The 27,184-nt window shown below is 43.9% G+C and overlaps 1 protein-coding gene across 14 annotated transcripts in view; it reads left to right on the forward strand.

Moving 5' to 3' along the window:
- The window catches only part of HSPG2 (heparan sulfate proteoglycan 2), a 332,003-nt gene that overhangs the window by 149,135 nt on the left and 155,684 nt on the right, over window positions 1–27,184 (forward strand). For all 14 annotated transcript variants that reach the window (XM_033922874.1, XM_033922879.1, XM_033922877.1 and 11 more), the window contains 15 exons: window positions 1,292–1,443; window positions 1,726–1,872; window positions 4,261–4,424; window positions 7,877–8,056; window positions 11,788–11,984; window positions 13,484–13,631; window positions 14,514–14,641; window positions 16,274–16,360; window positions 17,758–17,816; window positions 20,375–20,448; window positions 22,468–22,608; window positions 24,236–24,418; window positions 25,506–25,685; window positions 26,331–26,449; window positions 26,591–26,702. In XM_033922874.1, coding sequence (XP_033778765.1) covers window positions 1,292–1,443; window positions 1,726–1,872; window positions 4,261–4,424; window positions 7,877–8,056; window positions 11,788–11,984; window positions 13,484–13,631; window positions 14,514–14,641; window positions 16,274–16,360; window positions 17,758–17,816; window positions 20,375–20,448; window positions 22,468–22,608; window positions 24,236–24,418; window positions 25,506–25,685; window positions 26,331–26,449; window positions 26,591–26,702 — 2,071 coding nt within the window. The remainder of the gene's footprint in view (window positions 1–1,291; window positions 1,444–1,725; window positions 1,873–4,260; window positions 4,425–7,876; window positions 8,057–11,787; window positions 11,985–13,483; window positions 13,632–14,513; window positions 14,642–16,273; window positions 16,361–17,757; window positions 17,817–20,374; window positions 20,449–22,467; window positions 22,609–24,235; window positions 24,419–25,505; window positions 25,686–26,330; window positions 26,450–26,590; window positions 26,703–27,184) is intronic.

A 27,184-nucleotide genomic window follows, 5' to 3' on the forward strand; every position in this document is an offset into this window, starting at 1 on the left:
CTAGCAGTTTTAGGGCGCACTACAATGCCGCATGCGCTAGATGCAAACGCCTCCATAGAGCTGGTGTTAGTATTTTCCGTGTAGCACGGGGTTAGCCCTAAGTCCAACATATAGCCTCCCTTTTACAAAACCGCGCTAGCATTTTTGGCGCTGGCCATGGCGGTAACAGCTCCGATGCTCATAGAATTCTATGAGCATCGGAGCTGTTACCGCCGCGGCCAGGGCTAAAAACGCTTGCGCGGTTTTGTAAAAAAAAAAAAAAGGGGGGATTATGAGTTGTAATAATGAATATGAGTTTGAGTTGATTCTTTTTTTCCAGTTCCGTAATTTAAGGAAGCAGCAATCTCCCTCTCCACAACTCTCCAAAATGAGTTTTTAAAAGTAAACAAATTAAATGGAATTAAAAGTGTGTTCTTATAAATAAAATCTCTTGCTGATTTTTGTGGAGACATTGTGAAAAATGCAGGTCATGGTTTCTTTGACCAGCTACAAAGGGGGGGGGGGATTGGTGTCTCCCTCAGGGATAAATGGAACATAATAAGGGATGTATGTGTTTAGTCTGGACCTCTAAGTTTTTTCCAGTTCAACCTCAACAAAGATAATGGCAGTTCCAGCAAGACTTCCTGATAAAAGCCTTCTGGGATAAAAGAGGCAGAGGAAATGGTTTTGGAAAAAGTCAACAAAATTTCAATCATTTTGCAGGAGGAGTTAAAAATAGGAACTTTGCACTTTCAGTGTTGAACTTTTCAACAGCTATAGCAGATGATCTGATCCAAGGGGGCAGATTTAAGAGCCCTATTTTTTTAACAGAAAGGGTGATGCATGGAATGAAAGAGTGGTCTCCTAGTGGAAGTAGCAGACATGAAATCAAGTTTATTAAAAATTTTGATACAGTCAGATTGGTTATGGAATTAGCATCCAAAGTTTATTTGTGGGGTTTTTTTTATCATCGTACTAGGAATGAAATTGTTCAGATGGAATTTCATATTTTCAGTATAAGGTGACAGTTGCAGCTTATTAAACCTAAAGATGGACAGCTAAGTAGGGATCCCAGATAAAATTTGTCTTCTGATGTACTAGTAAACCCTTCTTGCCAGCACTGCAGGCTGCCCCAGTAAATTCAGAGACTTCTAAGAAGGATGAGCAGAGCAGGGGGTGATTTTTATCAGGGTCTTCACTGAAGTTACCAAGTATGGAAAGATAGAGCTGTAAGAGGGACCCGACTTTGGAGGATTTTCTGACGTGTTGACTTTTTTCCTGTCTTGTTTTCTCCTCTGCTTCTTCCTCGTAGGGTTTCGATGATGAGTGAGGGTGGCCATGGGACCTTAATAATCCGGGATGTGAAGGAGGCAGACCAAGGAGCCTATACATGTGAAGCCATCAATGCCAAGGGCATGGTCTTTGGGATTCCTGATGGGGTCCTTATCCTGAAACCAAGCAAAGGTACATCTTGGCAAGCTCTGATGGGCTCTTTCTCTTCCCAGCAGTTCTCCGGCTCCCCCCTCTCCAGTAAGAAAAGTATGGGCCTGCTTTTTATTTCTGCTTCTAGATATAAAATTATTTCTTTTGTTTTGAAATCTAAAATAACACAAAACACATTACAAATAATTAATCTCAAATTAAATAAAAAAATATACATCACCTGGTCAAATTAAAATTGAAGCAAAATCAAAAGATCATTCCTACTTTCAGCCACTCATCTCTCCCTTCTCCCTTGTGTACCAGGTCCCTGTCCTGCAGGGCAGTTTCAGATCGAGGGCACTGCCCGCTGCGTCCCGTGCTTCTGCTTTGGTGTGAGCAAGGTTTGCCAGAACAGTGGACGCTACAGGAATCGGATCCATCTTCGTTTCGATGCGCCTGATGACTTCAAAGGTAAGTAGGCCAAAGGGGGAGGGGCGGCATCCTATACTTTATCTCTTATTAAAACGTAGGGCCAGATTCTATAAATGACATCGTAAGTTAGACAGCGGTAGGTGTTATACCGCTGCCTAACTTAATCGCTTTAATTGGTTTTAATCAACGTGCTAATTGACCATGCTGTTAAAAACTGATTAAATACGTGATTAAAAAAAAAAGAGTAGTCCCTTTTCTTCAAATTCACTGAGCTTTGGAATAACCTCCCTGCCCTGCTGTGGAACCTAGGCTCATTCCAGTTATTCCAAAAGCATCTGAAAACCTGGCTTTTCACAAAACGTAAAGCTATCTATTTAAAATGTAAAGCTAGCGATCCTCTTCATAACCTCTAATTTCTTATTATGTCCTTCCCTCATTTATTGAATTACCTGTAAACCGTGCCGAGCTCTATCTTTATGGAGATGATGCGGTAGACAAACTTAAGGTTTCGTTTCGTTTCTCTTCCTCTCTCTCTCTCTTTTCTCTCTCTCTTCCTCTCTTTTTCTCTCTCTCTTCCTCTCTCTCTCTCTTTTCTCTCTCTCTTCCTCTCTTTTTCTCTCTCTCTTGTTTTTTCCTCTCTTTCTCATTCTCATTAAATGTGCGTCCCTTATTTGTTCCTTACTTTTTAAACATATTGTAACTCTTCCCCATATTTTTCCTCACGTATCTTGTCTTTCAATGTATTGTCTGTCTTTTAATGTATTTTTCCCTCAAAACTGTAATTTTAGTAATTTGTAAATCGCTTAGAATTTAGATTAAGCGTTTAATCAAAATACAATAAACTTGAAACTTGAATCATGTATGCAGGTAAATTAGGGAAATCCTTTTTCTTCAAATTCACCGAGCTTTGGAACAACCTCCCTGCCCCGCTGCGGAACCTAAGCTCATTCCAATTATTCCGAAAGCATCTGAAAACCTGGCTTTTCTCATAAATGTAAAGCTATCGATTGAAAATGTAAAGCTAGCGATCCTCTTCATAACCTCTAATTTCTTATTATGTCCTTCCCTCATTTATTGAATTACCTGTAAACCGTGCCGAGCTCTATCTTTACGGAGATGATGCGGTAGACAAACTTAAGGTTTCGTTTCGTTTAGTCACTGGTGGGGACCCGTCAAATGCACACAGGACACTGGCGCTCCGACAATTCCGCCCCGACATTTGCGCACAGGACAAATGCACGCCGCCCTATACCTTCCTGTTTGCGCTCTGAGGGCTGTGTGTGTGGGGGAACCCCTCACTACACTCGCGCTCTCGTTGAAGGGGGTGTGTGGGGGAACCCCCCCACTACACTTACAACTCGCTCTGTCGCCCTGTGCCTTCCCTTTTCCGCTCTGAGGGGGTGTGTGGAGGAGAACCTTTACAACGGGGTGTCCAATACCGACACGCTCTGAAATAAAAGATTGCCGCAGATCCCCCAACACACTTACCATGCGCGCATTTGACGGAGTGGAATTGTCAGGGCGCAGTGTCCTGCGCGCTATTGACGGTGTCCATCACCAGTAGATGCCTATGAAGATAGACATTGTAATCACATCTAAGGAAGTGTCTAATGGCGCCTGCGGTCAAAGTGGGCATGGTTAGGGGGCGGAGATGTCCTTAGGCCCCCATTAGATGCGATTCCCAAAAGAACTTAGGCGTCTGCAACGTAGGCCAGTAAAACATTGCGGATGCCTAAGTTTTCGGGTAGGCGCCATTAACCGCAGTTCTTTAAACAGCGCCTAAGCATGATTTAAATGTGGCTGGCGCTGTTTTTGTAGGCAGCTGCCAATTTAGAGCCTACAGGTACACAGAGGGGGGCTTAAAAGGTGGTAGGGGACAATTAAGGGAATGACAGACAGATGTGTTGGTTGGGTCCATGTTTAAATGCATCAAAATGAATTCATTCTTTGGATACTGGTCCTGACGATCGTTAAAGAGCGATTTAACCAGGCAGAAAGGCTCCTGCCCAGTTCCACCACTGTGCCTGTTCCAGTTGCTGATATTCAGTGGCACTTGGTTTCCGAGTTTATTATTTCTTTGATATACCGTCTATCGGTTTACAATCAGTAAAAATATTAAAAACAGAAATAATTAAAAAAATAGCTGTCCTAACTATGGTTTGGTAGTTATATGGATGCCAACACTGAATAACTCTGGCAGTCACCCAAAATCAAGATGCCAGGGCCTGGATACTTGGCAGTGAATATGTAGGTCTCTTGATAGTCAACGTTTATGAAAAGATGGATTATTATCACAGGCTGAAAATCTACCCTTCTGAATATCTGCATGAAGCTGAGTAGACAGAGTTGTCTTCCCCTGTTGCCAGACGCTGCTGGGTGGAAATCTTCAGTCTGTGTCTTTACCTGCTCTTTTTTTTTCCTTGCCAGGTGTGAATATCTCCATGCCATCTTATCAGGGCCCCTTTCCCCTTTCCTCCAACCAGCTGCAAATCAATCCCGGCGAGCAGGAGTTCCAGCTGGTGGATCTTTCCCGGAGGTTCCTCAGCCACGACTCCTTCTGGACGTTGCCAAGCCAGTTTTTGGGGAACAAGGTGAGGAGCGCTGGCGCCCGTAGCTAGGAGGTCAGTGTCCAAGGGGGTCTGTCTTGCAGATAGTACTGAGATCTGAAACTCAGCCTGTCGGAGAGAGTGAGTCATGGATCGCTCCTCAGTCACTGGTCTGGATGAAATTTAAAGTGGAGTGGTGCAAGGTGATGCACATTGGAAAAAAGAATTCTAGCTGTGTGCACGCAGAGGTGGAATTTTGAACCCTCAGGAAATGAATGTTGGTATCCATTGTGGGCAATTTACTGAAATCCACAGCTCGGTGGGTAGTGGTGGCCAAAACGGCATTTTAGGATTTATTGGGGAAGTAAGAGAAATGAACAAAGACTCATCCTGCCTCTGTATCAGTCCGTGGTATACTTCCATCTTGAGCATTGTGTTCAGTGTAGCAGACCTGGAAGCGTTCCAAAGCTTCCTTCTAAATAAGTCCAAAAGGTTAGAACTTTTCACCTTGGAGAAGTCGTGACAAGAGAGGACATGTTAGAGATTTATGGGCCCATTGGCCCATCTAGTCTGCCCATCCGCAGTAACCATTATCTCTTCCTCTCCCTGTCACGCGCTTTCTTGAATTCAGACACAGTCTTTGTCTCCACCACCTCTTCCAGGAGACTATTCCACAAATCTGCCACCCTTTCCGTAAAAAAGTATTTCCTTATATCACCTCTTAACTTCATCCTATGCCCTCTCATTCCAGAGCTTCCTTTCAAAATGAAAGAGACTCACCTCATGCGCATTTATGCCACATAGTTATTTAAACGTCTTTATCGTATCTCCCCTCTCCCGCCTTTCCTCCAAAGTATACAGATTGAGATCTTTAAGTCTGTCCCCAAACGCCTTACCACGAAGACCACGCACCATTTTAGGAGCCTTCCTCTGGACCAACTCCACCCTTTTTATATCTTTTTGAAGGTTCAGCCTCCAGAATTGTACACAATATTCTTTTTTTTTGGGGGGGGGTTGAAACTTTTTATTGAGATATTATGAAATAGTGATGGGGAGAAACCCCTTTCTTTTTTTTTTTTTTTTAAATTCTTTATTCATTTTCAAATTTACAATAAGTGTAACAATATATCCAAACAAATTAACAATAAATATAACACTTAATAATCTTCAATGGTACAAATAATATGCTCTTATCTCCCACCCTTTCTTATCATATAATCAATACCTTATACAATATGTAACAATAAATTTACCCTCCCCTCCCTCCTCACGATCAAACTTGTAAATTTAAGGGAAAAAAAATAAAATGTCATCTAATCGGTACAATACTTTGTAAATGGCTCCCACACATCCTGAAATTTCCTGAAAAAAACGCGCTGTATTGCAATAAATCTTTCCATTTTATAAACATGACATAAGGAATTCCACCAGAAATTATAATTTAATCTACTCCAGTTTTTCCAATTATACGTAATTTGTTGAATGGCAACCCCAGTCATTATAAGTAATAATTTGTTGTTATTTGAAGAAATCTGACTTTTTGCTCTCATTGCCACACCAAACAGCACAGGAACCCCTTTCAATGTTGGCAGGAGACGGCTCGATGCATCCATCAGCAACAGACCTGAGACAGAAAAGAGTGATTTACCCTTTCGAATAGTTACTTGACGCACTATGAAACAAACTGGCAGCAAGGTTTAAAACAAATTTGGGAAAATATTTTTTTTTTCCCAGCGGTGGGATTTTTTTGTCAGAAGATTTTGTGAAATGTTAATGGTCCAGCTGGGTTTCAAAGAGGTCCGAAGCCACTTTGGGATTCTTTTTTCTGATCACATTTAGGAGCTGTTAATAGGAGACTCCACTGTGTATGAAAGTGCTATAACCCCCCCCTCCCACCTTTTATAAAAACCATAGCGTGGCTTTTAGCGACGGCCGCGGCGGTAGCGGCTTCTACACGCGTGGAATTCCTATGAGCATTGGAGATGTTACAGCCGAGGCAGGTGCTAAAAACCGCGCTATGATTTTTGTAAAAGAGAGGGCGGGGGTAAGTTTTTTAGGACTGAGGCTCCTCCCCCGCCCCCTCCCTCCCCCCCTTACCAAGCTGCTCTTCGGGTTTTTAGCAAAGGCCGGCAAGGTAAGTGCTCCGAAGCTCATCGGAGCATTTACTGTGCCGGCCTGCACTAAAAGCCTCCTACGTGACTTTTCTTTTTAAAGATGCATTTGCAAATTAATCTTTTATCTTATTGCTCAGGCTTATTTTATTTTCCTCATATGTCTTATTACCCTTTTGTATTTTCCCTTGATGTTTCTCCTCTTCTTTATGAATTGTATTTCATCCATCCTTACCTATTGTTTTTGTAATGTTAATTTTTAATATACTAATTTTATTTTTGTTTTTGTAAAGTTAATTTTTAATATACTAATTTTATATATTAATTGTATTTATTGTTTTGTCCCCTAATATATGTAAATTTTAAGTGTACACCGCTTAGAAACTTGGATTAAGCGGTTAATCAAGTCAACTAATAAACTTGAAACTTGATAAGCTTTAACTGTTTTTCTTTAAAAAAATAGAAAATCCACTAATCTCCTCTATTTTCTTGATTTTGTAAAATTAAAAATCTGAGTAAATAAAAAGACTTGTTTGCACAAGTTTCTGGATAACAGGCCCATTTACTGTCAGTTGCTAGGTAGATTTGGGGATCCCTATTTGTTTCTTTTGTGAGTGAGCAACAGGGATCTCTTAGGCATCTACCGGGTACTTTTAAGTGACCTGGGCTGGTCAGTCTTGGAGACGGGATTGTGGTATGTCCTGCCGCGGCATGTGCATTATGTTCTGAATGCCCTGGGGAATCCCGTTACTTCTCTAGGCTTCAGCCACTGGTTCTCCATGTTTATTCTAAATCCCTGAGGCTCTATGGCCCTGGGGAATAAGAGCATAAGAATAGCCTTACTGGGTTAGGGCAGTGGTCCATCCAGCCCGGCATCCCGTCTTCACGGAGGCCAACCCACGTCGCAAGTACCTGGCAAAAAAAACCTCAAATAATAGCAGCATTCCATGCCACCGATCCAGGGCAAACAGTGGCTTCTCCCATGTCTGTCTCGACAGCAGTTCATGGACTTTTCCTCCAGGAACTTGTCCAAACCTTTTTTTTTTTTTTTTTAAACCAGCTACGTTAACCGTTCTTACCGCATCCTCTGGCAACGCATTCCAGAGCTTAACTCTGTCTCTCTCTTTGTTGTATTCAATAATGCTCTCTTGTGCCATGAGTTGTCTGTCTCGCACCTGGGATTGATTGATTTGTGAGTAACTGGTGTGTACTGTTCTGGGACGTTAGAGCTTTGTGTGCACAGTGACGTAGAAACTCGTACATTGACGTGCCAAAGTCTTGTACGAGGCCCTTCTGTTACTGATCCAGTTCCTTAACACCACCCAGTGTCCTTGGGCGTGGGGAAAGCTCTAAGCTCATGGCTTTTCTTGGCCGTCTCTCTTGCAGGTGGACTCCTACGGTGGCTTCCTCGGTTACAAGGTGCAATACATGCTGGCACGAGGCCAGTCGGAGCCCGTGCAGAAGCCCGACGTGATCATTGTGGGAAACGGACGGCGGCTGATCTACCGGATTCAGGGCCCCACCCAGCCCGCCACGGTGAATCAGCGGCGGGTTCAGCTTACCGAGGTGCGTACCTAGGTGGACAGTTGGAGTCGGCTGGATTTATTTCGCTCTCCTTCCTCCTCCCTTCCCATTTCTTTCAAAAAGAGCTCTCCAGTGCATTTTCCTTTTTTGCCAGCTCCTCTTAAGATGCTTCGTGGACTGGTGTCTGGGTGTTTTGTGTACATTTCTTGACTTTTCCCCCCGTCATCAGCTTTTTTTCCCCCCCCCCCCAACTCAGAAACAAGTGTGGAGCCGGGGCTCGGCGTAACCACTCTGCCTGAATCTGTAGTTTCACGTTTGTCCGTGGAAATCGCATCCTCTGAAAGCTGCCTCATCTGTAACGTTGACTGCCTCTTGCACAGGGTTCACAGACAACGGCGCGAAAGACAAAAGCGCGCGCCGACAATTGAGCGCAGCGCGCGCCACCGCGCCACTCTAAATTACAGTTTTTAGGGGCTCCGATGGGGGTTTTTGTTGGGGAACCCCCCCAGTTTACTTAATAGACATCGGGCCGGCGTTATGGGGGGTTTGGGGGGTTGTAACCCTCCACATTTTACTGTAAACTGAACTTTTTCCCTAAAAACAGGGAAAAAGTGAAGTTTTCAGTAAAATGTGGGGGGTTACAACGCCCCCACAACGCGGCGCGATGTTTATTAAGTAAAGTGGGGGGGGGGTTCCCCCCCACGCCCCCCCCCCGTCGGAGCACTAAAAATAGTAATTTAGAGCGGCGCGGCGGGGCGCGCTGCGCTCAATTGTCTGGGAGCGCCTTTGTCCCGGCGCGCTTTTGACCTGACACCCTTGCACAGTGCAAGAAATAAGGAGGTGATTTAAGGGTTTTCCATAAGCCTTCATGGTCCCAAATCCCTCCAGTGATGTCATAGTTGGGTAATTGTGATGCGTCCTTCTCTGTTTCATCTTGGGACTCGGAGATGCGAAGCAGGAAACATCTGTGTTCTTAAATGGCTTGGGTAGAATAATGCCCCCCCCCCCCCACCAGAGTAAATCGGAGCTTTACTCACGTTAGCCCTCTCCAAAAGTCACTTCATTGGCTTCCCATCCGTTTCAAATTACAAACTCCTCTTACTAACCTACAAATGCACTCACTCAGCTGCCCTTCACTCTCTCTCTTCACTTCTCTCTCCCTATGTCCCCCCCCCCAATCCAGTGAGCTCCACTCGGCTGGTAAGTCCCTTCTATCTGTGCCCTTCTCTTCAACTGCCAACTCCAGACTCCGTCCCTTCTGCCTTGCTGCGTCGTATGCTTGGAACAAGCTGCCCGAATCCCTACAGCGGGCTCGGTCTCTGGCGGTGTTCAAGGCCCGTTTAAAAGCCCGCCTCTTCGAGAGCGCTTTCGACTCCTAGCTCCTCTCACCTTGGGGTTCTGTATCCCCTCCCCTCTTATGTCGTGTCTTGTCTGTCCAAGTTCGATTGTAAGCTCTCCCGAACAGGGACCATCTATAAATGTCAAAATGTACAGCGCTGCGTTCGCCTTTCAGCGCTTATAGAAGTGATATAGAAGCTTGGAGCAGAGGCCCTAAATGCAACCCCCTTCCCGGGGCGAAATTAACCAGCCTGATGTCCAGATCTGTCTGGACTGGCTCCTGCTGATAAGTGGGTTTCAGAGTTGGATCTCGGCAGTCCATGAGTCACTTAAACCTCAGTCTTGCTGCTGAGGAAACGTTTTACAGGGGGTGCAGTTTATTCAATTTTCTATACTGTTCTCCCATGGTGTGTTCAGAACACTTTACATGAATTTATTCAGGTATTTAAGCATTTTCCCTGTCTGTCCTGGTGGGCAATGGGGGGATTAAGTGACTTGCCCAGGGTCACAAGGAGCAGTGGGGGGTTTTAATCCACAACCTCAGGGTGCTGAGGCTGTAGCTTTAACCACTGTGCCACACTCTTCCCCATGCCAGACTGTGTAGTACAGGGATCTCAAAGTCCCTCCTTGAGGGCCGCAATCCAGTCGGGCTTTCAGGATTTCCCCAATGAATATGCATTGAAAACAGTGCATACATATAGATCTCATGCATATTCATTGGGGAAATCCTGAAAACCCGACTGGATTGCGGCCCTCAAGGAGGGACTTTGAGACCCCTGGTGTAGTACAAGTAAAAGGAGTCTGTTAGACCTGGGTCAGACCAATAGTCCATCAAGCCTAGTAGCCCATTCTCACGGTGGCCAATCCAAGTCACTATACCTGGCCAAAACCCAAGTTGTAGCAATATTCCATACAGAATCCCAAAGAAATAGCCAGATTCCGGAACCCCAAAGAGTAGCAACATTTCAGAATCCCAAAGAGTAACTAAAGATTCTAGAACCCCAAAGAGTAGCAACATTCCATTCGGAATCCCCAAAGAGTAGCAACATTCTATGCGGAATTCCCAGAGTAGCAACATTCCATGCTACCGATCCAGGGCAAGCAGTGGCTTCCCCCATGTCTTTCTCAATAACAGACTATGGACTTTCCCTCCAGGAACTTGTCCAAACCTTTCTTAAAACCAGCTACACTATCCACTCTTACCACATCCTCTGGCAAACGCGTTCCAGAGCTTAAATATTCTCTTGAGTGAAAAAAAATTTCCTCCTATTGGAGATTTGATTGGTGTATATTTTTAATTGTTTTGGATTTTTCTTTATCTTGTTAATGGTTTGATTCTGGCCTGGACTGCTGAGAAGGAACGATGTTTCAAAGGTGTTTGGAAAATAAATTTACTCATTTCTACTGCGATGGGCTGGGAATTAGGAGTACAGGTCAGAGGCCCTGGGTTCAACTAGCTGGCCTGGTCTCTGCTCACCAGGTTGGCCAAGGCCAGAGTCACTAACGAGGTCCCGGGGGGTGGGGAGGGGAAAGTGGGGGGTCTCGGTCATTAGAAAGTGTGGAGAGCCGGTTGTGTTATCCAAAGGAACCCCTCTCGATTCCATCATCTATAGCTTTTTGTGCCGTCTTAAAGCTCACAGTAAAATCTTTCAGCTGAGACCCTCTTCCTTGGCCCTGGTTGTCTCATTTTTTTTTAAAGAAAGAAGTTTATAAGCCAGCTTGCTGATGATGGTTTTGGGAACAAATTTCATTCTAGCCTAGGCAATGCCTAGCACCTCTGAACTTTGCTGACAGACCTATCCAGTTTTGGGGCATTTTGGGACCGATTCTACAAATGGGCGTCCCAAAAGTAAGCGGCAGTGAGCATCCAATTGCTATTTCACAGCCAGTTGGGATGCCCATTTTTAAAAAAAATGCAGGTGGGGAAGGACACCTACATTGTAGGCATATGTCATGCACCTATGGAGACGCATAGAAAGACTTATGGATGCACATGGGCGTGGTCTCCAAAACAAGTGACCTTGGACGTCGGTAAGTGTACCTATACAAAAATAAAGTTATTATTATTATTATTATACATCTCCGTAGACGCAAGACAGACGCCTTAAATGTAGGCCTGTAAAAACGCTGGCCTAAATTTAGGGCGTCTGTTAGTAAAAGTGCACACGATTTTCTACAAGACGTTGGTGCGTGATTGACACGGCGGCCGCCGAGATCGGCGTCCTTTAGAGAATCAGGCCCTTTGTGTGGAAGAAGGGCAGGCATTTTGAAAATCTGCTTCAGTTATATGACTTAGTTTTGCTGGGGGGGGGGGGGGTCTCTTGAGGCTTTGAACCCCCAGGCACCTGCCCTTCTCGTTTCCTCCCTTTTCCTCTCTCGCTTAGCCCTGGGGAAAGATAATTCTCAGTGGTCTGTACTGGTAACCTCTCACACAGGAAAACTGGCAGCGTGAGTCGGGGGCACCGGTGACCCGTGAGGACTTCATGATGACGTTGCAGAACCTGGAAGGTATCCTGATCCAGACGGTCTACAATAACAGGACGGCGAATGTAGGGCTGAGCGATGTCGTCATGGACACCACCACCGTGGAATCCACCAGCCTGGGCCTAGCACAAGGCGTTGAGGAGTGCAGGTGATTGTCTCTGGGAATTGGGGAAAGCAGGGATCGGTTCATAGACAACCCCCGTGAAAGACAAAGGCGTGCGCCGACAACTGAGCGCAAGACGGAGGTGCGCGCCGAAGAAAATTACAGTTTTTAGGGGCTCCGACGGGGGGTTTTGTTGGGGAGCCCCCCCAGTTTACTTAATAGAGATCGCGCCGGCGTTGTGGGGGGTTTGGGGGGTTGTAACCCTCCACATTTTACTGTAAACTTAACTTTTTCCCTAAAAACAGGGAAAAAGTGAAGTTTTCAGTAAAATGTGGGGGGTTACAAACCCCCCACAAAGCGGCGCAATCTCTATTAAGTAAAGTGGGGGGGGGGTTCCTCCCCACGCCCCCCCCCCCCGTCGGAGCCCTAAAAACAGTAATTTTCTGCGGCGCGCACCTCCACGCTGCGCTCAATTGTCTACGTGCGCCTTTGTCCCGGCCCGCTTTTGACCTGACACCGCAGGGATCAATGGCAGAGGGTTTAGAAGCAGTTCTGATGGTTCAGAAGCTCAGTGGACGTTTCCATTTCTATTTCTAGACTGCAAACGCCTTTCGGTTCAATGCAGTGTTCAGAAAACAATAAGAGAAAGTGTACAAGACTCAACTAAAAACAATCCATATACAGTACCTGACTGTGGCTGATAGGCAGAATTTTGCATTTATTGTATCAGGTTTTTCTTTGGCTAAGATGTCCGCTGCTGATTTAAACAGGATAGATGCTTTCTTTTGCACTGTGACGATAGAAGAGAGCCCCTCCTGTGGATTATAGACATGCTTTTGGGTAAACATAAGAATCGCCATACTGGGACAGACCAAAGGTCCATCAAGTCCAGTATCCTGTTTCCAACAGTGGTCAACCCAGGTCCCAAGTACCTAGCTAGATCCAAAGTAGTGAAACAGATTTTATGCTGCTGATCCTAGGAATAGGCGGTGGATTTCCCCAAGCCAATATCAATAATGGCCTATGGACTTCTCTTTTAGGAAATTATCCAAACCTTTTTTAAACTCCGTTAAGCTAACTGATTTAACCACAATCTTTTGCAACAAATTCCAGAGTTTAATTACAAGTGAAAATATTCTGATTCTGAATTCCCCTGATTAGAGTCCAAGAAACAGCCCACCCAGGGATGCAAGCCTGCTTTTCTTCTGATCCTCAGTTAAAGACAAAACTACATCTTCATTATTATTATTATTATTCATTAGGATTTTTTTTATATACTGCCTATCAAGGTTATCTAAGTGGTTTACAATCAAGTACTCAAGCATTTTCCCTATCTGTCCCGGTGGGCTCACAATCTATCTAAAGTACCTGGGGCTGCGAATAGTGGGATCAAACTAGGACTGGCCCAGCTTGTCCCTCAAGACATGGAGCTGCGACATCACCCTACTCGTAATACAGGACAGTTGCCCGGCTTTGCTGCTCGATTAGTGACTGGGCTTCTCTTTCACTGTGTTCTTAAAGTTAACTATTTCCCTTCATTTCAGGTGTCCAGCGGGTTATTTGGGGCTGTCATGCGAGACCTGCGCAACCAAATTTGAGCGCGTGCCTGGCGGATCCTACTTGGGCACCTGTGCTGGCTGCAGGTGTAATGGACATGCCAGCTCCTGTGACCCTGTGTCTGGCTACTGTCTGGTAAGTCATTTTCTCCCAGAGCTAAGAACCTCTAAATACGCTCTAAACTGTGCCGCACGTTTTTACTGCGTTAATTTTTTTTTTATTAAGTGGGAGGTGTGGAATTGTGTATTAGATGTCAAGGGGTAGTTCGGGGTGGAGGCTTTATAGAGAATAACACGGGGACAAATTTATCCCGGTCCCTGCGGGATCTGTCTCCGTCCTCGTCCCGTCCCTGTCCCGTCATCTGTACAAACCTTGAACACTTTATAGTCAAACTTTTTTTTTTTTTTTTATTGTTGAACAAAGAAAAAAAGCATAAAACAAATCAAACCAAAGTTCAACAAATACAATTTTAGACACCCCCAAAACCCCGCCCCCCAATAAAATTCAGGAGGACCAGAAAATGGACAGCAAACAGTCAACAAGGCTTAACCTTTTCCAGGGGTTCAGACTCTTGCGGCCCCCGAACATTATCCACAAAATGCTTCCCCAGACTTAAGAGAACTCCCCCCCCCCCCCGCCACAAGTAACAACTTCAAAGTGCTCCTCGCGACCTTGGTGGCTCTTCCTCTGACATCACTTCCTGTGCATGGCACATGGAACTGACATCGGCGGGAACTTAGAGGTACGTGGAAGAGAAGGGGGGGGCGCACGTGGCAAGGGGAGGAGTGGGAAGAGGCGGAGGGGGCAGAGAGGTGCCAGCGTCCCCCCCCCTCTTACTATGCCACTGGATGCAGATATGTTTTTCTCCTTGGATTGTGTGGTAGGAGTTTGGAAGTCGATGGTTCAGGGTGACCACCCAGACATCAGCATTGGGGGGTGGGGTTGCAGTTGGATATTATGGGGTAGATATATTTTGGGCCGATGTTTTCAGATTATTTTGGTGTCTTTGTTTTTCAGAACTGTCAGCATAACACAGAGGGCCCGCAGTGTAATAAGTGTAAATCGGGCTTTTTTGGCGACGCCACGAAAGGCACGTCTGAGGCCTGCAGGCCTTGTCCCTGCCCTACCACGGATCCCTGGCGCAGGTGAGTGGCAAGGGAGACGGGTATAACCCCCCCCCGGCCCTGGTATCCTGTATAGCTCGGGAGCCTCCGGGCCCCACTTACCCTACACTGCCCAGAACCACTCGCTCCCAGGGGGTCTTTGGTAGAAGCATGGGCATCGCAGGTGGTAACCTGTGCTCTTTGGATGGACCTACTGGAATGTGCTGGAATTGGGGACTCCTGGAAAGCTTTCAAAACTACAGGCAATACAAAATACAGCACCAAGATTTCTGTCTGGGGAAGAGGTAATGGGAAATTGTGCACTCCATCTTATAGAACTGCAGGGATTGGAGAGTGCTGGTTTTTTATTAATTTACCTATTGAGATTTATTAGCCGCCTGTATGAAGAGATTCACCCAATTCAACATAAGACTTACAATTTTGATAACGACATCATAAAAAGACCAAATATAAGAACATAAGACTAGCCTTACTGGGTCAGACCAATGGTCCATCAAACCCAGTAGCCCGTTCTCACGGTGGCCAAACCAGGTCACTAGTACCTGGCCAAAACCCAAGGAGTAGCATCATTCCAGAATCTCAGAATAGCAGCATTCTGGAACCCCAAAGGGTAGCAACATTCCATTCGGAATCCTCAAAGAGTAGCAACATTCCAGAATCCCAAAGAGTAACAAAAGAGTCTAGAACCCCAAAGAGTATCAAGATTCCATGTGGAATCTCAAAGAATAGCAAGATTGTGGAACCCCAAACAGTAGCAACATTCCATGCTACCGATATCCAGGGCAAGCAGCGGCCTCCCCCATATCCCTCTCAATATCAGATAATGGACTTTTCCTCCAAGAACTTGTCCAAACCTTTCTTAAAACCAACTATGCTATCCGCTCTTACCACAACCTCTGGCAACGCGTTCCAGAGCTTAACTATTCTCTGAGTGAACAAATATTTCCTCCTGTTGCTTTTAAAAGTATTTCCCTGTAACTTCATCGCGTGATGGAGTGAAAAATTGATCCACTCGTGCCCGTTCTACTCCACTCTGGATTTTGTAGACTTCAGTCCTATCTCCCCTCAGCCGTCTCTTTTCCAAGCTGAAGAGCCCTAATCTCTTTAGTCTTGCCTCGTACGAGAGGAGTTCCCTCCCTTTTATCATCTTGATCGCTCTTCTTTGAACCTTTTCTAGTGCCGCTATATCTTTCTATCAGTATGAACCTAACTGTTAGATAAGAACATGGAACGAAAAAAGTGGAAAATCGCTGGACTACGTGTATAGCCCTTGATGGAGACTGCCCCGACTTACTTGGCTCAGCTGAGAATTTTTCAGTGGCCCCGACGTATGTTTAGTGAAACATACCTGTATGTATAGCAAAGGGTTCATAAAGGCACTTTACTTAATCCGGTAGCCATGTCCGCTGAAAATCCGGCCCTCTGTGTTTTTGTACCTATCCTTAGTGCCTTCCCTCCAGGGGGAAGGAGTGGGATACTTTCAAATTTACATCTTAAAAAGCGTCGTAAGACCAGTGAAGTGATACCAGATGTGACTGGCGCTCCCAGGCCTGTCCATCCTGCTTCTGCGGTTAAGGGAAGAGAGCCAGAGGGTGGGGGGAAGGGCATCCGGTGCTCACTGGTTGACTTCTTAATGCTTATTTCAATCTCCAGATATTCGGACACCTGTTTTCTGGACATTGATGGCCAGCCGACGTGCGATAACTGTGCCCCTGGTTACACAGGGCGACGATGTGAAAGGTAGGTGTCCCTCCTTCGCCTCCGGACTTCTTAAAATTCTGAATCTGAGCGTGCTTGAGTCAAATATGAAAGAAATGAAGAATGATGCCTGGAGACGGTTTGGGGTTTGCAGTGGTGAAGTGGGCAGGGACCGGGTGAGCTTGAGGACAGCTGTGTGATCTCGTTGCTGAAAAAACGCTTTTATAATACATTCAAAGTGATGCACATTAAAATTAGTCACATCAAGACGTCATACTTGAATGGAAGGGAGAAAAGACAGAAGCACAATCTAAAAGAAAAAAAAGAACAATTGGGGGGAAAACATTAAGGGAAGGGGACCGTTAGTTAGGCTTTCTTATTCTTCAAGATCAAAGCGTTGATGTCGGAACATTAAAAAATAATAATAATAACTTTATTTTTGTATACCGCCATACCCCGAAGAGTTCTAGGCGGTTCACATTAGTTAGACAGAGATTACAAGTGGTTACATATCGAATTGATCATAGAGTTGCGAACAGCAAGGAGAGAAGTAGGGGGGAGAGGAGGGAGTTGGGGGAGGGGAGTAGATCAGAACGGGGGGAGGATTGAAAAGGGGCATTAAGGGTCTCGGTCTCGGAATAGGTGAGTTTTGAGTAATTTTCTAAAGTCGAGATAGTTGTAGGCCTGGAGGACCATTTGGGCTAGCCAAGGGTTTAGTTTGGCGGCTTGGAAGGCGTAGGTTTTGTCAAGGAATTTTTTTGAGTGGCATAGTTTTAGGGAGGGGAAGGCGAAGAGTTGAATTTTTCGGGAGTTCTTATAGTTGTGGTTAAGGGTGAAGTGAGGGGTGATGTAGCTTGGGGATAAACCCCAATGATTTTATGTTAAGCTAATTCCCGAAAGCATCGGTGAAAAGGAAACTTTTTAGTGAACGTTTAAATCGTTCTAATACTGTTTCTTCCCGAAGGCGATTCCATTGCTGGGTCCAAAGCTTTTCAGAGGACTGCGTCCTAGAGGTTTATATGTGTTTTTTCAAGTTTTAATATTATTTTAATATTAATAAAGTTCATCTCAGGAACATCATTTCTCCACATTGTTTTTTGTTACCGAGAATATTTCATTTCGCCTTGTATTGATCACTTTTAAAGAAGGGATTGTAAGAAGATGGCAATGTAACATAGTAACATAGTAACATAGTAACATAATAACATAATAACAAAATAACATAGTAACATTTCACACAATACAACAAAAGCATGAAATATCCGGGTTCCATCCTAAGATCAACACATTGTAAGTAACAGTAACATAGTAACATAGTAACTATGTTACTATGTTACTATGTTACTGTTACTTACAATGTGTTGATCTTAGGATGGAACCCGGATATTTCATGCTTTTGTTGTGTTGTGTGATAATTGATATCTGCTCTTGTCCTGCAGGTGTGCCGAGGGCTTCGAGGGGAATCCTTTCCAACCTGGTGGGAAGTGCCAGAAGTCGGGTCAGTAGTCCAGCTGCTTACGACAGACTTGTGCGCCTTAGCTCAGCTGTTGGGTAACTGCGTGAGAAACATGGCAAAACTTGGACCGCTGAAGGAAAGCTTGGGGGGGGGGGGGGCCCGCAGGGGTGGGAGGGTGAGCATGCTGGCCTGTCGTGTGGACCATCTCTGCTCAAAGAGCCCATCACGGGATAGAATTGCAAAAATATTTCATCTCGCTTTGATCTTTCTGTCCCCCTTGAGCTCTTGAGAGGGAGAACTCTTGTCTCTGAATCGAAATCTCCACGGCTTCCCTAATCCTGCTGGGTCTCCTCAGCGTTGGTCATAGGTTCCGTAACTAAAGTGTGCCGGACATTGGCGCACCAACGATTGAGCGCAGGATGTATGCGGGCCGCCGGTCCCGCCACTTTAAACCCCTAAAGTTAGCACTGTGAGGTGGGGTATGGGGGGAAGTCCCCCAGTACATGTAGAAGTCCTCGTGCTCCCATTGGGGGGGGGGAGTTTGGAGGGGGGAATCCCCCCAGGTACACTTAAAACTTCCGTTTTCCGTTCAGTTATCGGTGGTCGGGAGTTTTTCAGTGTAGGGAGGGACTTCCCCCATGCCCCCCCCCAATGGGAGCGTGAGGATTTGTGCATGCAGTGGGGGGTTCCCCCCACCCCAAACTCACAGCGCTAAAATTATGGATTTAAAGAGGCGGGACCGGCGGCGCGGATAGGTCCTGCGTGCACTTGTCAGCGTGTCTTTGTCGGAGCGCTTTTGTCCTGCGCTCAATTGACGGGTCACCTTGGTCATAGGGTATCAGAGAGCCTAGGTCAGGAGTCACCAACAGGTAGCCCGCAGGTACTGGTAAATATCGTTTAGCAGTATTTTATATCTAGAATAAAGATACAGATGTATAAATATAAAATGATACATATGATATCATATATTATAATGTACATTTTTATTTTTATCTTGATGCTGGAGTCCGGTGGTGTAGTAAGGTTGGGGGTGCCCCGCTCTGGACATCGTCTTGGTTGGGGGTGCCGGCACCTGTTGACCTCTCCACACACACACGCCCTCGCCATCTGCGTGCGCCCCTTCACTCGTACCTCTGTAATTTTCCCAGCCCAAGCAGCATCGCGAACTTGCTGTCGGTGTCGGCTCACTCTGACGTCACGGCCAGGTACCGCGTCAGTGGGAGAGCTGAAACGACGCGGGCAGCCTGGAAAATTTAAGAGCTTAAAGGGGAAGGGAAGGAATGGGGAGGGGTGCCACTCACTCTCGCAAAGCCACCGCTGGAGTCTACTCTCACCCAAAATTGTTTCTGACTTTGACGCCAGCTCTGATTCCAGACTCCTGTGAAAATGTCCCCTTTTTTTTATTCATTTTTAAATTATTTATTTATTAATTTTCAAACATAAATACCAAGTATACACTTGTACAGAGAGCAAATATTAGCCCTTACATATTTCATTATGTTAAACTTTAACAATCATAACAAACTTGTATTTAAAACAATTACTACTAATGAACCACAGTTTATTAATCGTCTTCTAATTCCACTTACTTCAAATCGTTCTCTTCGGTCTAATACACAAGAATTATTAATGGTCCCATCTTTAAAAATAATAGGAACCAGACGCCATGATATCTTCTCAGTTAAGGCACCACTTATCTGGAATACCCTTCCTTTGTACATTAGAAACATTAAAGATCTCAATCTATTTAAAACCAATTTAAAAACATTCCTCTTTAAAGCTTCATTTAGCCTCTAAAATTTTTCTTTTTTATGATCATTTAAAACTTCAGTATTTTAAACCCAACCCTAATGTTTTATCCCTCCTCTACCAACGTTCTTTTTTCTTCTTTTAAGATATAAAATATTGTAACTTTTTCCCTTATGTTTTTACCAAAGTATTCCAGTACTGTCCATAATGTCTGTATTGTCAGTTTAATATTCCCCTGTTTACTTATTTAATGTAGTAATGTTAATTTAATTTTAATGTTTTATCCCAATTATATATCTATGTAATTCGCTTAGAAATATTAAGCGAATCATCAAATTTAAATAAAACTTGAAACTTGAAACTTGAAAAATAACGTTAGCCAGTTTTGCTCAAGTCCTCAAAAAGGATCCAAGATAATAAGATTTAACGAGATGCAAAGACATACTATAAATATCTATTTAAAGCTATAGCGTTGAGTTCAGAGTCTCATATTTAAATCAATAGAGTTCAGGATTTTTCTGTTTCCAGGCGGGATAATGCCCCCAAAATTGTCAGCTGACTCGGTTCAAAAAAAACATATTTTAACAGTGCGGTAACACACGATACACTTACAGGGATGCCGTAGATAAAAAGGAGCACCCAATGATATAACCCCGGGTTTCATCGAAAGAAATTCACGGCGACGCTTCTGCGTGTCTCGTGAGAGATCCGGAGACATCCGCGCTTTAAGGCCAATGAATTCTTTCTGTCTGTTTTTAAAGAAAAGTTTCGACAAAAGGAGCAGTTCAAAAATTATTATCCCTATTACTGATCTTTGGACTCCTGAGTGTGGCTTTGCTTTTGTCCCCTAGGTGAGAGCTTGCAGCAGTGTGATGAACGAGGGAGCAGGACCCCTTCCTCCGCGACCACGTCTTGTCTTTGTAAGGTAAAGGTTTCTTTTGTTCTTGGTTGCCCTTTAAAGGGGGGGGGGGCCGTTGATGATGGAATTGTGAGGAGACGGCTCTTTGGTAAGGAAAGCTGGCATGGATTGGGTCGGGAGAGCCCTTCTATTAGGATGCACCCTGTCACCAGCACTAAGGGCTCCTTTTGCTAAGGCGCGCTAGCGTATTTTAGCGCGCGCAAACCACGCGCTAAACGACAAATACTATGGAGGCGTTAGCGTTTAGCGCAACTTAGTAAAAGGAGCTCTAAGTGTAGCTTGAGATCTCAGTATCACTATATCCCATACACCTAAATAAATTTCATAGTGTGTGTTAATTGTTCTCAAGTATACCAATTCTTCTGAACCTCAGCGACACCATCTAAAGCTCAAACGGTTCATTGCCTTAAGCTTTACGTGTCTACTCGTCATCGGTTCACTTTATAATCGTTTTTTTATAATTATTTTTATAATTATTTTTAATAATTATATTTAATTATTTTTTAATAATTATATTTAATTATTTTTTAATAATTATATTTAATCATTATATTTAATTATTATTATTATTAATTATATTTAATTATTTTATAATTATTATTTTTAATTATATTTAATTATTTAATAATTTTTATAATTTTTTATATAATTTTTTATAATTATTTCTTATTAACTTTTTGTAAAGAATCATATAAATATCAATCTTTAAAGAGGTTAAATATTTGACTATTACACTTAGGATAGCCGGTTTTTACAAGCTATTTTGATGTCTGCTGTGGACAGCGTATAATTCGAAAGGGACATTGGCACAGAACTCCACTCGAAGTGCGCTTGAAATTTTCATTCTGAGTGGTGGTTTTTTTTGGGGGGGGGGCAGGAAGCAGCCATATTGTGTCCTCCTTCATGCGGGGGGCAGTTGACCGCTCTGCTTTCCATCCGGCTCTCATCAGGAAGTCACAAATCACCTTATTTTTCCTGTTTTTCTTTGCTCCTTCCAGTCAGAGACAGCAGGATGCAGGCTTCTAGCACTTTCATATCCCCCTGGTATCTGACTCGGGTGCTGGCAATAGATCAACCAAGTCGAGCCCTGAGATCAGAGGGGACACTACGGTAGTTAGTGAAGGGCTGAAAAGCAAACGTTATGCAAAAATGAGGGCTTCAGTAATCTCAGGGACTGTGAATTAAGCTGACAGGGTCACTTAGGATGCTCGCTGACGTTCAGAGATTTAAAAAAGGTGTTAAAAACGACTTTATATGTAGAGGCCTTTTCTTGAAAGCTGCTCCCTTTAATAATTCTGTTGCAGAGTGTTTTAATATCCGTTGTATTGTTTTTAAAAGACTGTGTATGTATTTTGTGAACTGCTTATTATTTTATTATTTATAAACCACTTATAGCCTAAGTTGTTTACATTCAGGTACTCAAGCTTTTTCCCCTGTCTGTCCTGTTCGGCTCACAATCTACCTAATGTACCTGGGGTAATGGGGGGATTAAGTGACTTGCCCAAGGTCACAAGGCACAGCCTGGGTTTGAACCCACAACCTGAGGTTGCTGAGGATGTAGCTTTAACCACTAGAAATCAAAATGTAGCAAAAGTGATCCAAGCGTAGGACAATCCAGCCAGTGTGACATCACTGAGGAGGTTGGCTCTTATTGGTGGAATGAGGCATTATGACATCACAATACCAGCTCTGGTTATCAGAGCCTGAAACTTTTCACACTATTTATTCAATTTTCTATACTATTCTCCCTGGGTAGCTCAGAACAGTTTAACATGAATTTATTCAAGTACTCAAGCAATTTTCCCTGTTGGGCTCACAATCTACCTAATGTACCTGGGGCAATGGGGGAGGGGGGGTTAAGTGACTTGCCCAAGGTCACAAGGTGCAGTGTGGGTTTGATCCCACAACCTGAGGGTGCTGAGGCTGTAGCTTTAACCACTAGAAATCAAAATGTAGCAAAAGTGATCCAAGCGTAGTTCTGCAGGTTCTGGTGGGCGCTTAATTTTTTCCTTTGGTTGGTTTCAGCCAAACGTTGTTGGGAATCGGTGTGACGAATGCAAAAGCGGAGCTTTCTATCTCAGCGACAAGAACCCGGAGGGCTGCCTGAAATGCTTCTGTATGGGCGTTACCAAGCAGTGCGCCAGCTCCTACTGGAACAGAGACCAGGTACCAGCTTTAGGTCAGACTTAAAATAAGGAGGCCCCTCTGGTGATTAATCCCTCGGTAAATAAGACACCTTTGGGCTATTGTCTGTATGTGACGTCCAGCTGTTATGTTATGGGTTTACTGGTGTACCCCTTCCCTTTTCCTCAGGACAATTCCATTACGGCAGGAGTAAAAATGATAGTGATAATGCAATTGTTCTAATGGCACAGATCGATTTTTTTTTACAGGGAAATACCATAGGAAGAAATATGTTTTCACTCAGAGAATAGTTAAGCTCTGAAACGCGTTGCCAGAGGATGTGGTAAGAGCGGTTAATGTAGCTGGTTTTAAAAAAGGTTTGGACAAGTTCCTGGAGGAAAAGTCCTTAAACTGCTGTTGAGACAGTCATGGGAGAAGCCACTGCTTGCCCTGGATCGGTGGCATAGAATGCTGCTGCTGTTTGGGGTTTTACCAGATACTTGTGACTTGGATTGGCCTCGGTGAAGACAGGATACTGGGCTAGATGGATCATTGGTCTGACCCAGTAAGCCTATTCTTATTTTATTAAGGGTTTGGACAAGTTCCTGGAGGAAAAGTCCATAAACTGCTGTTGAGACAGACATGGGACACGCCACTGCTTGCCCTGGATTGGTAGAATGGAATGTTGCTACTCTTTGGGATTCTGGAATCTTGCTATTCCTTGGGATTCTATATGGAATGCTGCTACTATTTGGGCTTCTTCCAGGTACTTGTGTCTTGGATTGGCCTCCGTGAAGACGGGATACTGGGCTAGATGGACCATTGGTCTGACCCAGTCTTATGTTCTTAAGAATGCATTGTCAGTTTTATAAATGTGGCAAGATAGAGGGATTTATACCTAATGGGTTAAGCCAGGGGTTTTCAATGCAGTCCTTGATATACACCCAGCCTACCAGGTTTTCGACATACCCACAGTGAGTATACACAAGATACATCTGCATCCACTACATTCATTGTATTCAGATATATTTAATTGTGGGTACACTTTCCCCTCCGTATTCGTGGTGGTTAGGGGCAGAGCCAGCCCGCAATTATTTAAAAGCGCAAATAATATTCAGGCCAGTTCTGCCCTTAATCACTGCTTCCCCTGGCTATTTTAAGCCCTGTAAGCCCCCCCCCCCTTAAGCCTTACCTGGTGGTCTAGTGGATTTTCAGGCAGGAGCGATCTTCCCACGCTCCTGCCCCGTGCAGATCGTTCACCGTAGTCTCTCGAGCTATTTCCTGTGAGCAATCTGCGCGGAGCAGGAGCGTGGGAAGATCGCTCCTGCCCCGAAAACCCGCTAGACCACCAGGTAAGGTTTAAGGGGGGGGGCTTACAGGGCTTAAAATAGCCTGATAAATGAAAAAGCATTTTTTTGTTTTAAAACCCTGAGTAATTGAATCGGTAGATACGGAAACCGCGAATATGGAGGGGGAAGTGTATTCTGAAAACCTGACTGGCTAAATGTATCCCTAAGCTTGGGGTTGAGAACGTCTGAGCTAGGTGTAAAAAGGTGACTTCTTGGCCTTTTCTTTTTGTGATTCTTTCAATGTAATGCTGATGAATGTAGGATTCCGTAGTCCATGAAGGGCTTTCAGTAACCAAAAACTTCTTACCTTTATTGGGCAGGTTCGAGCGAGCTACGGTGACCGTGAGACGCCGTCGTTTGTCCTGTCCAATTTGGCCAATACAAGGACCTTCGGTGAAGGAATCAGAGTTCGAGGCCAGTCCGAGCTCATCTTTGATGCATTTAACTCTGTTCCCCAGGACCACTATTACTGGGTTTTACCGGAACGCTTTAAGGGAGACAAGGTATTTCACTCACGGCTGTGTAACGGTGCCCAGGAATCTCCGAGGACATCCCAGTTTTCTCACGGATTACGGAAATAATTGGGATCAAATATAATTCACTGACTAGCTCCAAATAATGTCTATATCCAAATTTTAAAGAAGCTATTACCCCCCATTTGCAAAAAGGGTGGGTGGTGAGGGAATAAATTTATTTATTTGATGTTATACTAGAAAGAAATTCAAGTGATGTATTTAATTTTAAATGTTTTATTATTTGTACACTTGTTGTAAGATTAAGAAATGAATAAAGAATTAAAAAAAAAAAAAAAAGAAACTATTACATATCGGTTCTCATTATTCACACTTATTTATTAAAACAAAATTCTCATAAATAAATCAGCATATATCAAAAAATAAATCTTTTCATCCCACGATACATGTCTGGACTGTATCGGTTTGCGAGACAAGGTTTGCGAGAATGTTTTGCTCATCTTGCAAAACACTCGCAAACCGAGGTTTGACTGTACTTGGAAAAAAAAATAAAACATGTAAATTAAAAAAAAAAAAATAGTGAGCATTATTTATGAAATGATGATTTATTTATGAGAATTTTGTATTAAAAAATGATCGGCTCCAGGTGTCACATTCTCTAGGTCCGCCACTGGTTTTGTTGTTAACAGTTTGGTAGATTTTCCACTTGAAAGGCCGTATAGAAAGTTTGATAAAGAAATAAATGAAATTATTTAAATATATATGTATTTATTTTTAGCAAATTTTTGTAGCCTTATATGAATGAACTGATGTATGCGTAGGGTAAGGAACATTTTTTGGGAACATTTAGGGCTCCTTTTACAAAGGCGCGCTAGGGTCTTGGCGTGCGGAATAGCGCGTGCACTAGCCACTACAGCCTCCTTTTGAGCAGATGGTAGATTTTCGGCTAGCGCACGCTAATCCGGTGCGTGCGTAAAAAACCATAGCGCACCTTTGTAAAAGGAGCTCTTAATCTAGGTTAAATTATTTTAAGGTTTTTATTTCCTCCTGTCGTCCGTCTGTACCGTTTCTTCATGTTGCTGTTCAGATCGTGTAAATCTTTTGCGTTTGGCCACAGGTTACATCTTATGGCGGAGAGCTGCGTTACACCGTCATCTATACCGCACCGCCGGGGTCTCAGACTCTCTATGGCCAACCAGATGTGATTCTTCAGGGGAACGGCATCTTCCTGGAACATTTTGCTGACTCCAGCTCTGTCCCGGGAGTCCCTTTGTCCATCACTGTCCCATTCAGAGAGGTACAGTAAGCTCCCTCTTATCATGACTTGAAATGGAGCGCTGGAAGGCGCCTTAATTTATCCCGATTCTTGGTTTCAAAGCGCATTTAGACTCTCCATTGCCTTCAGATTTATTGATCTCACTGGACTGGGTGGGCCTTAGACTTAATTATTTGGATCATTTTCAGTGTTCATTGTCTATAGCTGAACTTATTTGCCTTGGTATTTACCCTATTAAAAACATTGTAATATGATGGTAGATAAAGGCCAAATGGCCCATCCAATCTGCCCATCTGCAGCATGAATTCAAGAAAGCATGGGATAGGTACATGGAATCTCTCAGAGAGAGAAAGAGATGATGGTTACTGCGGATGGGCAGACTAGATGGGCCATTTGGCCTTTATCTGCCATCATGTTTCTATATTAAGGTAAAAGCTTTCTTTACTTAAACTGTCTCCAGCAATATAGTATTAAAATCACCAATATTAGCATTGTGGTTGGGTGATGATTTTGAAGCCTGCCAACTTCAAGCCTTTTGAGGTGTAAAGCTTTTAAAAAAAATGGATTTGACCATAAAATGTAGAATCAGGAATTCAGCTGGCCAGAAAGTTGACGAGGTCTCCAGTGCTGAGTTTAATTTCCAATGTCTTGTTTCTCTTCTTGCAGCATTTCTGGCGCCGAGCTGATGGGCGAGAAGCCACCAGGGAACATCTGTTGATGGCCCTGGCAGATATCAACCTCTTCATGATCCGTGCATCTTACTCTGAGAGAATGACGGAGAGCAGGTAATGAAAAAAAAAAAAGACCTAGACCTCTGCGGAAACCCCCGTCACCCCTTTCTTCTCTCTGGGGCTCTTCAAAGCTCTCGGCATGCCTGACTTTGACTCGTTCTGGATCTGAAATGGTTTCCGAATTTGTCTTCCCAGGATTTTAAATATTAATATGGACGTAGCGGTCCCGCACGCCACAGGATTGGAGCGAGCGCTAGAGGTGGAGCACTGCGTGTGTCCAGAGGGCTACCGCGGCCCATCGTGTCAGGTGAGTGTCAAATTTCAAGTTTTTATTAAAAAATTTGATACTTTCGCTTATCAAAACTACTAAGCGAGATACAATTAAAATCGGGGGAGAGGACAGACAAACAAAAATATGAAGAAAAATATAGACAATACTAAAAACAAACGGACGAACGTGACACGAAGGGTTAATTTGGTAGAAATACAATTTTAAAGTAGGAAAGAGAAACAATTAAGGGAAAAAACGAGAGGCGTTGGGATGTGGAAAATCGATAATAAGAAGGGGAATTCTAAAAGTCTGAAAAGAGAACCTAAGCTTCCTTAACCCTTTCAGGACCAAGGGACATATTTGTCCCATAACTTTAAAATCCTATAAATTTTGATTGGGATAGTCTACAGTTCTAAATTTGATATGTACGGATTCCATAGGATACTGCCTTTATGTAAACAAACTGGTTCCGACATTCATTCATTAGCGTCGTTGCTAGATTGACGAGAAGATTCACT

This window comes from Geotrypetes seraphini, chromosome 15 (genome assembly GCF_902459505.1).
Source record: "Geotrypetes seraphini chromosome 15, aGeoSer1.1, whole genome shotgun sequence".
Lineage (NCBI taxonomy): Eukaryota > Metazoa > Chordata > Amphibia > Gymnophiona > Dermophiidae > Geotrypetes > Geotrypetes seraphini.